General features: G+C 50.1%; 1 protein-coding gene across 1 annotated transcript in view; it reads right to left on the reverse strand.

Moving 5' to 3' along the window:
• Positions 1–15,724, reverse strand: part of PRKN (parkin RBR E3 ubiquitin protein ligase) — a 920,988-nt gene that overhangs the window by 474,106 nt on the left and 431,158 nt on the right. The window contains exon 5 of the mRNA XM_090280710.1: positions 1,955–2,038. Coding sequence (XP_090136836.1) covers positions 1,955–2,038 — 84 coding nt within the window. The remainder of the gene's footprint in view (positions 1–1,954; positions 2,039–15,724) is intronic.

Raw genomic sequence — 15,724 nt, forward strand, 5'->3', positions numbered from 1 at the left:
CACCCACCCTGCAGAAAGGATCTGGGGGCAGTAAACGTGGGGATGCCTTCTCCTGCCACTCCTGGGTCCTTCTTGGTCATACTGTTGGGGACATGTGAGGATGGCCAATGGGGGAACCTGGCAGCAGACACACACGAGGGGGAGTTTATGTCCTGGAAGTTGGGGATCCCTCCGAGGCCCTGCTCAGTAGTAGTGAGTTCACCCCGAGGAGCCAAGGGGAGCCACCCTTGGAAGGAAGCCCTGAGCTGCGGCTCAGCTCTGTGCATGGGAGTGGCCACCACCTGGGGGCAGCCGCGGGGCCAGCCACGGGGTCAGGTGTGCACAGCTCCAGGGGCCATGTGGCGTCCTCTTGAAGGGGGTGGGGCCGCAAACAGAAAAGGTTGGCTGCAACACGCAGGGGGACAGAGCTCAGTCTACACAAGTCCCTCTCTGGGGCCTGGCTTCTCGGAGTCTCCGGCACACACACTTTTCTTACTATGTTGCCAGCACAGCCATTCTTTCAAAACTGCGTGTCTGTAACCCACCCAGATTTGCACGTGGGGCGCACTGACGGCGTGAGCTTGCTGAGCCGCACGGTCACCTGGTTTACATGGAATCCCGATATCAAGGGCACGTCGAATATGCAACAAGCAAGAGCCGTGATTATCGTCCCCACTCCATGGCTTCCCCTGTTGACTGATCTGAAGCTAAATTTTACAGAAGCAAAACTGTCTATTCCGCTGTAGCTGAATCCTGCCAGTTAATATCGAGGTGCGAGAGAGGCAGTCAGGCTGTGACGGGAGGAGATTCTCAAAGGACCTCACATCACTGAGAAGATGCTATGGAGACCGTGGTGCTATATAACACATGCCAGAGATATAGGTCTATTACCGTTATTATTAAAGGTAATTACATCAACATATTACATGTACCACAGTATACACCTATTACATTTGTATACACATGCACATATTTATAATTATACTTAAGAATTCTCCCCTGCCAAATAGATGCACTTTAATTTCATCGCAGCAGCGAAATTACAGGACTGTGTTGGGCGTGATTGCTGTGAGTGACACACAAGTCCTTACGTCCCTTCAGGATTTTCGTTAATAGAAATCTGTCCCCGGTCCTTCACCCCAGAGTGGGGGCGAGGCTGTTCCCACTGCTCCCTGGTCCCTGGGGGGCCATCGCCTGGGGGCTGGGGGGGGGGTGGCCACCGTCGCTAACTCAGGCGCGGGCCCTGTGGCTGTTGACAGACCCTGATCCTTGGAGAAGACGTTAGATGCCAGCTGGCTCTGACAGTTTGTGAACTAACGGTGACATTTGTGTTGGCACCGAAACAGTATTTCCAGTCCGGAAAAAGATAGACACTCCGATTTTGATGGACCCAGGGATTTTCGAGGTAAATAGTATAACAATATACAAACTACAAACATGAGCATGATCATGAAACTATTTTAAAATAACGCCAGTACTCAGGGTCTCTTTCAAGAAACACGGGCTCTAGATGAAGCGTAGGGCACCTGTTTGCAAAGGAAAAGGGACCGCAGAGGACAGAGGACGGCGACCCACCTGCACAGGCCGTGGCCCGCGCGAGCTTGTGTACCAGCCCCTGGGGCCGACACGGCGGGGGCAGGCGAGGCATCGCAGCGTCAGGAAAAGGGCCAACATCGCGTCTCTGTCCCTCCGTTTTGCCAGGTTATGAGCTGGTTCTCCTTCATCTTCCCTGAATGTCACCTTGTAAGGGGTTGAAATGGTCACGCTTTGACACAGTCACCCAAACCGGCTACGTCCCCAGGAAAGCCACACTGGCAGGGCTTGCCACGGGGAGAATGTTTGGTGAAGAGTATAAACACTTTTGGCAGAAGTTATCCGATGAAAGGAAGTCAGTCAGCATTTTCATCTCTACTGCAATTTCCTACTGAGCGTTGAAGAGCCACCGTTAAAAGAACAGATGTGACCAGGTACTTACCGCTCTCGTCCCGGGGCAGTCGGGAGACTGGCATTCACCTCTCATCCGGTCTGGGATTAAGACGTCTTCCCAGCAGGACGGGCCCTTGGGGAAAAAGCAAACCATCATGTCCTCGGTGTCCACACTGCAATACGGATGTTCTCCCTAACACAGCCGCTAAAATCTGTTGACTTATACAAATGACAATGGCAGGAATATGTGCCCCCATGACTTTCAGAGAGTCTCCACAGACCCTGGGAGTCCTAAGGCCCTGCTGGGGGTCCCAGTAGGCCAGGGCCTTTCTCATACGTGTCCTGAGATGATATTTGGCATACTGCTCCAAACACGTACTTCACTTACATGTGGTGATTTCCCCACTGCAGTTCCATGCAATTGCTTAAAACCCTAAATAATTTTCTTATATTCATTGGAATTCCTACCGACAACTTGTAAATGAAAATACACGTGCACATTACACTCAAAAGGACAGAGGCAGGCGGGAAGTGGAGGAGCCACTGCAAAGGGACCGGCTGTCCCAGGGGCCAGCTGAGCAGCCCCAGCTCCCTCCTCTCCTGGGTGCCAGAGAGGTATGTTTAGGAATTAGCGAACCCACAGGGCCAGGGGGAAGATGGAGCATCGGGGAAGGAGAGATTCTTGTGCTTTTCTGGAACCGTGCAAGCAGAGGAGCGGCCGCTGTGCCCTGCGGGACCGCAGGGAGGCGGGCATCCCAAACCAGACAAAAGACTTCTGGTCCACATGGCGGCGCAGGCAGACATGCTCGCCTCTTTGCACAACCACATCAAAATTACAACTAAAGTAGAGAACAACCATCAGCCCCAACAGTTAGAAATCAAGTTGGATGGAAGTCTGACAACTACGGTATTAAAGAGACCACATCCATCCAGACGGGCAGGAGGGGCACCGATGTGGAACGGGCGGATAAAAATTCGGGAGGGATATCTCAGGAGTGAGGAGTCCCAGCCCCACACCAGGACCCCCGCCCAAGGTTCCAGCGCCAGGAAGATAAGTCCCCACAACTTCTGGCTGCAAAAACCAGCGGGATTGAGTCTGAAAGAAGCTGCGGGAGCCCCGCGCAGTTCCTCTTAAAGCACCCACACACGGACTCACCTGCTCAGACTCACTATTTCTGAGCTCCAGCACCAGGCTAGCAGCTTGAAAAGCACCAGTGGCACACAGGGAGGAACTAAGTGTCTGACATTAAGTTGAGCAGAGGCCACTCTCCCTTTTCTAAACCCTCTCCCTACAGAGCCAGCCAGCTGGCGCCATATCTGAGACTCCATCAACCAAGCTAACACTGTGTGACCTGCCTTGAAGATCCCCAGATTTTCCACCTCACCCAACTTCTGTGCCCACCCAAGCTGCTTTGCCACATGAATGGTTGGTCTTGGCTCCTGCTTCACAACTTCCTAAATCCTCCCAAACAAGCAACAGCTGGCCTCAGGGAGCCCCAGGCCCGGCACTAGAAGCAGCCAGCCTAGAGTCACGGCTTGGCTTCACCTGGGATCTCCGAGCTCAGCACAAGTAGCAGCCATCATGGATGGCTTTATAGCTCAGGCAGGGTGCCTCAGGCAAAACACAGGTGGGGGCTGACCTTGGTCTGCACCACCCAGGAAAACCCCAGGGCTAGTGAACCTAGTGGACAAGTACAGACCATGTCAGAGTACCACCACCCTGTCCCTGCACAGCTGATCCTCCACGGAGGGCAGAGGGTGGTGGTCAGTGGTCACAGCCAATCCTTGGCTTGGGTAAATTCCTCCCATTGATCTGCCAACAGCAACCAAGGCTCAACTACAAGAGGAGGGTGTACTCAGCCCTTATGAAAGGTGCACCATGAGTACCCAGCCTGGGTGACAGGGGAGGCTGTGCCATTGGACCCTACAGGGCACCTACTATATTAGGCCACATGACCAAGAAATGGAGTCAAATCAGCTCTACCCAATACACAGAAACAAACACAAGGAGCCTGCCAAATTGAGGAGGCAAAGAAACATGGCCCAAATGAAAGAACAGATCAAAACTCTAGAAAAAGAACTAAATGGAATGGAGATAAGCAATCTATCAGATGCATAGTTCAAAACACTAGTTATAAGGATGCTCAAGGAACTTAGTGAGGACCTCAACAGCATAAAAAAGATCCAGTCAGAAATGAAAGATACACTAATTGAAATAAAGAACAGTTTACAGGGAACAACAGTAGAGTGGATGAAGCCAAGAATCAAATTAATGATTTGGAACCCAAGGAAGCAAAAACAACTAATCAGAACAAGAAGAAAAAAGAATCCAAGAAAATGAGGATCGTAGAAGAAGCCTCTGGGACAACTTCAAGAGGTCCAACATTTGCATTATAGGAGTTTCAGAAGGAGAAGAGAAAGAGCAAGAAATTAAAAATATATTTGAAAAAAATAATTAAAGAAAACTTCCCTAAGCTGGTGAAGGAAATAGACATGCACATCCAGGAAGCACAGAGAGTCGCAGACAAGATGGATGCAAATAGGCCCACTCCAAGACACATCATAATTAAAATGCCAAAGGTCAAAGATAAAGAGAGAATCTTAAAAGTAGTGTGAGAAAAGAAGTTAGTTACCTACAAGGGAGTTCCCATAAGACTGTCAGTTGGTTTCTCAAAAGAAACTTTGTAGGATAGAAGGGATTGGCAAGAAATATTCAAAGTCATAAAAGCAGGCACCTACAGCCAAGACTGCTCTACCCAGTAAAGCTATCCTTTAGACTTGAATGGCAGATAAAGAGCTCCCCAGACAAGAAAAATCTAAAGGAGTTCATCATCACCAAACCATTATTACATGAAATGTTAAAGGGATTTATATAAGAAAAAGATCAAAACTATGAACAATAAAGCAGCAAAAGATATGTATCTATCAATAATTGAATCTAAAAAACAAACTAAGCAAACAGGACGAACAGAGACAGAATCATGGATACAGAGAGCATTTTGACGGTTGCCAGATGGGAGGGAGGTGGGGGATGGGAGAATTGGTGAAGAGGGGAGGGGATTAAGACTACAAACAGGTATTTACAGAATAGCCATGGGGATGTGAAGTACAGTGTAGGAAATGGAGAAGCCGAAGAGCTTATACACATGACCCATGGACATGAGCAATGGTGGGGGGACTGCCTGAGGGAGTGGGGGTGCTCTGTGGAGGGGGTAAAGGGGGAATATCAGGATAACTATAATAGCATAATCAATAAAATATAACTGAAAAATTAAAAAGCAAACAGAAAAGGACAGAAGGAGAGAGGGCAAGACCTGGAGCAGCAAACAGGGAAAAAGTTAAATTTCCATAAAGTTTAATTTTCATAAACAGGAGATCCTAAAATCTGCTAGAGAGAAATGTCAGATCATCTACTAGAGACAAAAACCAAACCAGAATTTTAAAGTAGGACCAATCCCTTCAGAGCCTGGAGGGAAGCTTTCACCTGCTACTGTCCCTCTAGCCTACTTATCAGTTAGGAGGGAGGACGGTGCAGAGTGATCGCAGGCTCGGAGCTGCCGAAGGTCCCTGTGCCCCGGGACGTCTCAGAGTTCAGAGGGCGTCAGCCAGCCTGAGGTGGGGGGCGGAGGGGCCCTGCCGTGGCCTCGCCTGCGGTGCCTGGGCAGGAGCTGAGTGCGGCCTGGGTGCTGTCTCCGTAGGTGGCAGGGAAGGAAGTCCCAAGAGAAGGACACTGTGAGAGCCGGGGCCAGGCAGTGGGTGAAGAAGGTGGCAGGGACGGTGGCCGCAGTGATTTACTACCAAGGACACGGGGCCCGGCCCACAGGTCTAAGTCAGGGTGACATGCGTCATTGTCAGTCAGCACCAGGACCTCCCACTCCAGGACCCAGACCAAGCAGCTACCTGGACACCCTGACGCTGAAACCGGGGAGCACACAGAAGGCCCCTAGGGTCCCCGCCCCTCTCGGGGGTGTGCAGGAGCTCACGCCCCCTTCCTCCTTCAGCACAAGGGGCACACATACCAGACACAACGCGGAGACCAAGCAGTGACCTTCAAGACCCGGCTGAAATCCTAAAGACGACTTAACCCAAACCTCACAGTGAGATAAACTATGAATTCATAGACCATTACACCCAAAGCCACAGGATAAACGGGGAGTACGTGGTAACAGAAAAGAGGTCACAAAGCCAGCCTTCCAAGGCTGGCCCTTGGCTGCCCGCTGGGGATTTGGATTTGGGGAGTCCTCCCACCCCATTCTCTTACTGATATCGAGGGTTTGCAGCATCTAAAACCTGTGTGCAGACAGCGTGGTTTATCTGAACACCCTCCTCCCCGCTCGCCTGTACGTGTGAGTGTTGACTCGGGTGCCCAATGAGAAGCCCCCAGTAAACACCCTGGGCTGCCACCAGTCCTGGAGTGACAGGCGTGTCCTGTGTGACCCTAGTGGGAGGGGACGCTTGGCAAGTTGTCTGTGGTTTCCTCCGACGTCACTCCACACACTCACCCCTCTGCCACGTGGTGCCCACTCCCATAACAAACCTGTCCCGTGAGTCTGACCTGACACCGAGTCCTGGGTCCACCCAGGGAATCAGCAGCCTGGACGCATGAAGCGGTCTTGGGGACCCACGACCCAATGACATATCAACAAGGCCACGCTCCCTCAGCAACCCAGGAGGGCTGGGGGCTCCTGATGATCCATCCGTTCCAGGGAAGAAGGAATTTTGTGTGGAAGGCGCATCTCAGTGGGGGCGCACGTTGGCAGACCACGGGAGCCACGTGCTGGGAGCACCACTGATGGTCAACCTCGCAGTCACGCTATGGAGCAGGGGACAGGTATGTAACCAAGTCCATGTGACAGGCAGCTTGGACAAGATAAAGACACCAATGTTAAAATGGGAGGCAACGGTGTGGCAGGGAAGACTGCTGCTTTTTATTACAAGGTCGTCTGCACGTTTGCACTCATCTTCATTTGACAAAAATACCAGAGGCACTGAAATCGAACAGAGGTAAAGCCACGAGGCCCAGACCACCCCCCCCAACCCCCCACGGAGAGTAGGCGAGTCTGTGGGACCGGATGCGGCCAGAACGCAGATCCCACATCACGCCGGGTCATTGGGTGCGGACCCAGGGGTGGAGTTCAGCAATGACACAGAGCGCATGCTTGTCCCTCCTCGCTGCTCGCCCTGCTGGTACCGAGTCTCCGCCCCAGCTGGCCTGGGAATTTGTTCCATTACAAAGCAGACCTAACTTTGCTCCTTTCTAGTTTAAGAAAACATAAAATGCTAATTGGGTAAGCATAGCACACTGTTTCAATAGTTTTGTGGTTGCCGCCTCTATAAGTAACAGCCTTTGCCCGGGAGTGAGAACGGTCCCCAGGCGACCCCATTGCAGTGGGCTGCGCGTCCCATGGCAGCGGAAGGCACCACGGAGGCGCGAACGCCAAGGACAGACCCGGCCCAGACCCCCCCCCCCCCGAACGCTGCATCTCCTCTCTCTAAGGTGGAAAGGTGGAGCATGGGAGCAACCGGCCTGAAGACACTGTCAGAACAGCATGAAACACTCAGCACCGTAAAGAATCGCTTGGCTGCTTTTCAGAGAACTTTCTCCTTTGGATGCCCAGTGTTGGTTCCAACCACGGAAAACACACAGACCTCCCAAAGCGCAACAGCAGGGCTGAGCAAACTGCCTGCCGGCCACCTCTGTCCGGCCCACGGCTGGTTTCTGTGCCGGCCACCAGCTAAGAAGGGTTCTACACGTTTAAGTGGTGGGAAAGCAGAAGCAGAGGAAGAGGACTTGGTGGCCCGTGAACAGTGAATGACATTGTCGTGTCCCTGTCCGCAAGGCCACGCGCTGGAACCCGGCTGTGCAGCTCGCTCCGGTGCTGTCTGCGGCTTCTCGGGGGTGACGTGGCTCGCAAGCCTGAAACGTTCACTGCCTGGCCCCTGACAGAGAGTGTGGGCCAGCCCTCGATCAGCTGTGCATCACTTGACATAACCGTGACAGCCTTGTGCTCGCCGCCCATCATCTTCGTGTGGAGGAGCGGCTCTTCCCAGCCCCGAGGGCGGAGTGGCATCAGGGAGAAGCAGAGAAGCCTCAGGAGGCTGTGGCTCAGGTCCTGGAATCAGTTAAGAGTGGAAGATAAAACTGGCGGTGGCATCTGGGGACCTGTCCTGACTGACGTGACCACCAGCTGAAAACCACGATATCCACGGGATGCCTGCAAATCGGAAGTTCAGAAAAATGGAGCCATGGCAGGACCTAGATTTTTAGAAGCACTTGTGTTTCAGCTGCGACCTGAGGAAGGAGTAGAAATCAGATGGCAAGAGGGACGTCCCCCACAGAAAGAAGGGTTATGACCAGGGGAACAGCCCCAAGAGCACCAGGCCCTAGGTGACTTCTGTGGCACATACCCCAGCGAGATGGCACCAACGACTCACTCAGGACCGGGCCAGCATTCTGTCTCAATCCCCAGGACCACGGTCATCGCTAAGAGCCTGATCCAGTTCAATGCACAGTTAACTGGACTCTTACGCAAAGTACTGACTTCAAAGCAATGAGGATGCTGAGATGGAAAACAGTGTCTGGATATGTTTGTATCAGCTGGACTGAGTTTTAGATGTAATTGATGTTACCAGTCGCACCAGGATGGGGAAGTTGATGGATCAGAACACCTGTTTCTCGTGTGTGACGTGGGAATACCGACTGGACCTGCCTCATGGGACCAGCATAATACCGCCTGCACAGTTAGCGGCCAGCAAACGTTGGAGGGTGTTGCTGAAGGACCGCAGCGCGAGAGAGAAAAAGGTGCCCGTGGAAAAGGCACCCAGCGCACAAACCGGCAGAAAATCTCAGTTCTAGACACACTTTCACTAGAGTTCAGGCTCATCTATGTCACGGCTTCATGCCTCACTTTCTCATCTGTGCATTGTGGGTAATAAGGACAAGGGTCAAATAAGATAAAGAACGAACTAACTGATGAGAAACCCACCGTAAACTGCAAGACGTGAAGAGGCGGCGGAGCTGAGAGTGAGCTTGGACTCACATACTCTCCCCGCTGCACAGACCCACACACCACACCGCTTCCAAGCAGAGGAGCGGCCCAGTACAGAACGACGCCGCTGCCAGCATCGGACTTGTTTATCCATTTTCCGAGAACGGGGAGGGAGGGAAAAAGAGAGGGAGAGAAATGTCGATGTGGGAGAGAAACGTCCACAAACACGCCCGGCTGGGGACCTGGCCTGCAACCCAGGCAGGTGTCCCGACCAGGAATCGAACCAGCGACCTTCTGATTCATAGGCCGACATGCAATCCACTGAGCCACACCAGCCAGGGCTCCACAGCTGTTTAAACAGAACAGCTCAGCTGGCCTAGGAGACTTTCTCCAGATACTGGGTTATCTCTGCAGCTTACAGAACATAATTTGGCATAAAACAGATTTCCTCCCACTCCTAAAATGTGCTTCATATCATAAAAAGAAACATTTCATAATCCAATACTTGATAACATGCTTTTCACTTCCAAGAAAATTATTACAAGAGGAAACATCACATCTCCTTAAAAATCGGCACTGCTGGGAGGGAGCCCACCTCGGTCCCCTGCACGACAGCTCTGCTGGGCTTTGACAAGGCCAGTCACTGCCATTACTTATTTAGCCCCTGCGTGTAGGGTGCCATCATGCTAAATGCATTAAACGTCAAACAACACGCTTATTCTTTCAGAATTCCCAGTTACCAAACTACTCATAAGCCACAAAATGCCTTCAATTACATGACTAAGTGTTGACAGCTTTCCTGTAGGCGCATCACAGTGAGAAAAGACTTAAATCACAGTGATTTTTTTGTCCTATTTTACAGAATTTAAACAATGGAGACAAAGAAAGACGTACAGTGATTCTCGTGTACGCACTCTTAACAGATTTAATTTTGGGGAACCGTATGATTATCTTCATCTGTTCGAGCTGGGTTTGCGAAGAATGACCTCGCGATGGCCCGGAGGAATCTGCCGCAGCTCAGGTTAGAGGCGATTTCAGGCAGCATATTACGGTAGCTCTCATTTCAATTCAAGGCGTGTAAATCTATTTGAATAACAAATTTATTATCATGTAAAGCTTCATCGTTATCGCAGCTGGCTTTATATCTTGACAGTTATGACTGGACCGGACTATGCTTATTACATGAGATAAGGAGTTTATTAGAATTCTAGTGAATGCCCAGATCCCATCACCATCACATAAGCATCATTACTGAGCTCTCAGAATAAGGCTCTGAACAACACGCCACAGTTTGGTGTGCACTGCACTTCTCTAAATCCCCAGCTGGCACGCAATCAGCCGGGTTTTCTCAAGAAAGGAAAAGGGTGAAATAATAGAGGATAATGGTTAAAACCATACAGAGATCATAGCTGAATTAGTCTGTTGCATCCATGTAATTGATCATCCATGAAGATGTTATCAATAGGGATAACAGTCCTGGATGGTCCAGAGAAAACCTACCCACGGTGCTCCTAGGACTTAAGTGGGCAACTGGCTAACCAAGAAGTGGGCAGAGACCAGGAGGAACATCGCTTCCCGAGGGCCTTACAGGGCCGTGACCTGGGACGGGCCCCCTCGATCAGGCACTGAGCACGTATGTACTGAGCAGGCATCTAGCTGGGCCTAAGCCTGGTGGCACTGCATGTACTGTGAGGTTCTTCATTCCCTGGGCCAGGAACTCCCACTGGAGTGCCAGCCCATGGGCAGGGGGCCCCTTCCTGACCTAGGGTTTGCGGAGCTGAGGAGAGCAAGGCCTTCTTAACAGTCATCGTCATCATCATCATCCACAAACAGCAAAAACACCAAAAATACTGCCACCCAAAAGGAAAGGCGGTTTGTCCCTGGAAAGGCATAGAGGCCGAGACATTTTTGTTTTTACTGTGGTCCAGTTTAATAGCCACTGAACATGGTTCTAGTTCATAAATTTTCCTCTGGGCCTTTGATTTCAAGATAGTTGTACCATTTCTTCCCTTCTCTCTCCCTTTCTTCCCCTCCTCTGTTACAATCAAGGTCCAGGCACCTCTAGAAATCACTCCCGCCGATGTATTTATAGTCTAATGAGAGAGGAGAGAGAAAGTCTTAATCCTTAATTAAAACCAGCTAAATCTGTAGTGATCTGAACTTTCTCAGGACAAGTTCAAACTGGCTCAAGTTCACAACGAAAGCACGTTCCCCCCACCGCCACCTTTAGGTAAGAACTTCCCCCAGTGACAGTTTATGATTTTCCCTCCCCTTTAGCGCAGTAAAACTAACGTATCTAAAACCATCTTCTTTCTGTTTATAGTTCTTTCATCAAATGAAGTGGGACGGGCTGCTGTCGCAGGGCAAAGTAGATCGTGGTTGTAAATCGTTCTAGTGCTCAGTGGGCTGCCTTCCTCTCCCCACATTCCTGCCTTTGCTCAGAGACCTGGGCCCCCCGTCTTCTCTGAACACCCCTCACTCACTCCTGCATTGAGTCCCCCACATGACTGCTCTGTGCGGGGGCGCGGGGTGGTGTCCCTGCGGCAGGGCAGGCAGCCCCGGCGGCTGCAGGCACACGGTGCACCGCGCGCCCCGACGAGCTGCCTCGGTGACACGCACGTGCTGGTGGTGACCCAGCATGCCCTGCCCCCCTGGATCTAAGGTGGAGGAGGAAGCTAGACGGTTCACTGACATCTAAAACCTCGAAGCAACTACAGCCACTGCTTCCCATCAGCGTCGCTGTGCGGAAAACGTCGAGGGCCGTTGTGGCTGGACACGCGCTGGGTTTGGATGCTGTCACAGCTCAGTCCTTCCACTGGCTCGGACAGTCACCGTCCGTGGTTCTCTGCACGCAGACCTGCTCCCGCAAGTGCAAACCCCCTGATCTTCCCGCTTCTGCTCCCCGCTTCCCAAGGCACCACTTCAGGGCAGGCCTGTGGGACTTCCGGTCCCCCGCGTGGGTTTGCCACGGCACAGCCGCCTGGGTCTCTCTTGGTGCTCTGGAGAGAGCGGAATGGACGCAAGGGAACGGCCGGCCGGGGCAGGGCCTCCTGCCCATTCGCTGTTATATCAGCTCTGCGTTCCTTCAAAATAGCTTCCCCCGCCTCCCTCCCTACCACGGACCATCCCACGAGCCACCGATCTTTAACAAGAATGAAAATCCAGGATAGTTTATGCCAAGAAAATAAAACAAGATCTCGCTTTAAGCTATTTGTCCTTTATTCACAGGATTACATCTGTCTATAATAATCTGAAATCTACCCCAGACTCCTGTTGGTTTTTTTATCTTAACACCTCAGATTGGCTCCATTTAAAATATGTGTGCTATCAGTCAACAGATTGGGGGTTTTGAAATTCAATATTCTCTCATTTCTCAGAGTTCTAAATCTCCTGATGGCAGTACATGCACACAATTTGTTTACATTTGTTCCACGGATTGTAACTCTGCGTTAGGATTTCTGAAATCAGCCCGCTGGTGAAGGCACGCCCGTACTTGGTTTGGATGCACGCCGCACTGAGACGCTGACGCGTACAGGTCATCGTGACATCACCAGAAGGCAGAGGGAAACACGTGGCTGTTCCTCACCCAAAATTACTCCCCGGTTTAAGAAAATATTGTCTCAAAACCATGTTTCTTAATTTTAGCTAATACAGATCACATCTGCCACCCCTTTTCCCCAAGCCGAGAAAAACAGTAATATTCTCATTAGAACTTAGAGTCAAACTCTTCCAGGCTTTGTAATAAAGAGATTTTTCTGGACCAATTATTAGTGTCTCTGCCTTCTACCGACAGATGACTAAGCATAGGACCACTATCTTGGGCGTTCACCCGGGAAGTGACAAATAATGTATCAGAAATAAATATGTATGCCTAAGAAGCCATAAATGTATAAAAAGTGTCTACTTTGCTTGTGTGAATGAGACAGGGCAGTTAAACCTAGGAAAGTTTAAGTGTAAATAGCACTATGCAAGTTTCCAGATCGATGCTTGAAGAAAGAGCAGGACAAGATCTGATTTGTCAGACTCATCATCGGACCCTCCTTTAGGCTCTATCGTCACACAAAATCACAGAGCCAGAGAAGCCGACTCAATCTTGTCTTAGGAATTTCCAGTGGTCGGCAGAGCTGTGACAGCTGTGACAGCTGAGGGCCCGGCAAGTGTGAAGGAGGAGGACCAGTTAACATAAACAGCCCAGGGCTCAGCCCCCAGACCCTTCTATAAGGCAGGAAGAGCTGGTGCCCACGCGGGAATCCCTGGCAGCATCATTCCATCGAATAGGTCAAAGCGGAGGCACAAGGGAACATGGATGCGAAGTCTAAGATCTCAAGGAAACGACAGTCTGTTGCAAAATCACGAAGGACATTCAGGGACAGTCAGAAGTACTTGGGCAGATTTTCCAGCTCAGAAGTAAATCCTTCTGTGTGCCCACCCCGCAGAGTCAAATCTTCCTCTGTTCCCATAGATTTGACCCCCTTTACCCTGCAATATACAAATGCTGTATTATAGGTGTACACTTGAAGCCTATGTAATTTTATTAATCAATGTCACCCCAATGAATTTAATTAAACAGGGAATTTTTATTCCTCACGTCTTGCCCTCTCAGTATCTGTTGATGCTCTGCCCTCCTGTCTAGACCCGTAGCTGCAGCCTTAGTCTGAGACCTCATTCCCTCTTGGGGATGCTGCAGTGACTTGGGACCTAGTTTCCTGTTATCCATCTTAGTGTCCTCAGATGGACGCTCCTCACACCTGCTGGCACGCCAGTGGGGTATCTCCAAGCAGGAGTGGGAACCTGACCTCCGTTGCTTACGTCCACCGCCCCATGCTCGGGACACTGCGCCCCTTTTCCTAGCTCAGCTCCTGAAGCATTTTTGGGCCGGACACGTGCTTCCTCTCCACGCCTTTCCGCTGATGTCCTAGCTGTCCCCCCGTATCAATGCACAGGTATTCTTACAAGGGAACGGAGTCCCACCTTATTTTCAAGCTTCCTGGAACTCCTCTCTGGTTAGAAAAGCCTTTGACTTCCTCATCGTCGGCAGCCGTCCGTCTCGAGAGACGATGGTATAGCTTCTTAAGAGTCTATCTGCACCGCCGAGAATGGCTGTGCAGTCCGACTCGGGAGTGAAATGGTATCTGTCTCCTCCCGTGTTGAATCGACATCTTGCGATGACGCTGAAGCTACAGAGCCTGGGCAGGGTGATATGGAGGGTCTGCTGTTGCCCATGCAGCAGACCCCCCCCCTCTTCGCAGCTGAAGGGTCCAAGGGAAAGACGGAGTCAATACAGATTGGCTTCAGGTGCGCCGCAGGAGTTGCCGGTGTTGACTACAACGTCAAACCGCCTTAGGGACTCCGGCTCCGGATTTTCTGTCGGGGTTTACTCCCTTAGCCTTTCCCCTGAAGAGGTATGCCGCAAGGCAGCGGAGGTTTTTTGGAGTCAGAGTTTTCCTTCTCTGATGTACCCTGACTGGAAGATCGAACCAGCGACACTTAGCTCGCAGGCCGACGCTCAATCCACTGAGCTAAACCAGCCAGGGCTGACTTCCTCATACCTTTCCATTAAAAGATCTAAAGACAGGCTTAATAACACTGACGATGCTTTTATAGAACTGGATGATGTTGCATTTAAGTTCTGTTTATTGGGAAACAAATTCTCGTATTTGTTATCAAATATTCCTCACCCACCCTCTGCTATTGCTCATGGCAAGTACATATATCAATGTCTAGGTTGTCACCGATTGCTTTTCTGAAATTTTCCGGTGTGTGCACACCTCTAGGATTCCTCCCCAGCTATCAAGGCTGATGGAAACAAAAGCCTGAAGATGTGGAATAATGGCCACCATCCTGCATGTGTGTTAGAATCTAGCCATCAAGTGATTTCTAAAATAGGCTGTAATGGAAACATAGAATACAGAGGAGCAGCACCCGAGGCCACGACTCTCTCCACACTACGTGTGCCCCTGGGCGAATTTTTTAGATTCTACGACGCTCAGAGTTCTCGGGCTCACAGCACTGATAGCCGCCTTATCTGCTCCGCAGTGTGCTGTGAGAGTAAAACCACACAAACAGGAAAAGCGATTTCTCCCATTAGTGCCCTGTGCGATGTCTGTCTCCTCCACTTCTTCTGTATTAAGCCATGTGCTAGAATGACAATATGACAGATACAGAAAACTGACGCAATCAGACCAGCATGCCTGACGCTTTCTATTGCGATTGTAAGGTGTGACTTCCAAAAATAGAAATAACAATTTTCTTCAGTTTATGAATGAAATCGAATATCTAATCTCCTTCATAGAGATCCAACTTGTTTTTTCACGAATTAAAAAAATTACAAACAACTTATTGTTACAGTAACTTGATGCCAGAAAGCTTTTGAAAAACAAAACAAAACACGGTACCATTACCGTCTTTTGCCTTAAGATCTATTTGCATTTCAGGTTAAAAACAACAGCAACTCTGGCATACGCTGCTAAAAGCATCTGCAACAAAGATCTGTGATCCATATATGAACTGATATTTACAAAATAGAGAAGTTGGTCTTTCTTCACTTCTCTGAGATTTAATGTTACCAACTAGTGGTTCTCCAGGGACATGAGGAGTCTAAACATTGAAAATTTTAAAAGAATTAAAATAATGAGAAAAATGTAATAAAGTTCCAATATGAATAGAAATGATCATTATGGTAGCCATTTAATTTTTCACAGGGATCAAAGATATTAAATGTGTTGTATTCATAGTATCCAAAGTATTTGAAGGGCTAGTTCAAAGCTTCTCTTTCCAAATGTAGAATATGACATGTACTCTAAAGCCAAATCATAGAATATGTTTCAGTT

This window comes from Furipterus horrens, unplaced genomic scaffold, assembly GCF_987537825.1.
Source record: "Furipterus horrens unplaced genomic scaffold, mFurHor1.1.pri manual_scaffold_6, whole genome shotgun sequence".
NCBI classification, from domain to species: Eukaryota; Metazoa; Chordata; class Mammalia; order Chiroptera; family Furipteridae; genus Furipterus; species Furipterus horrens.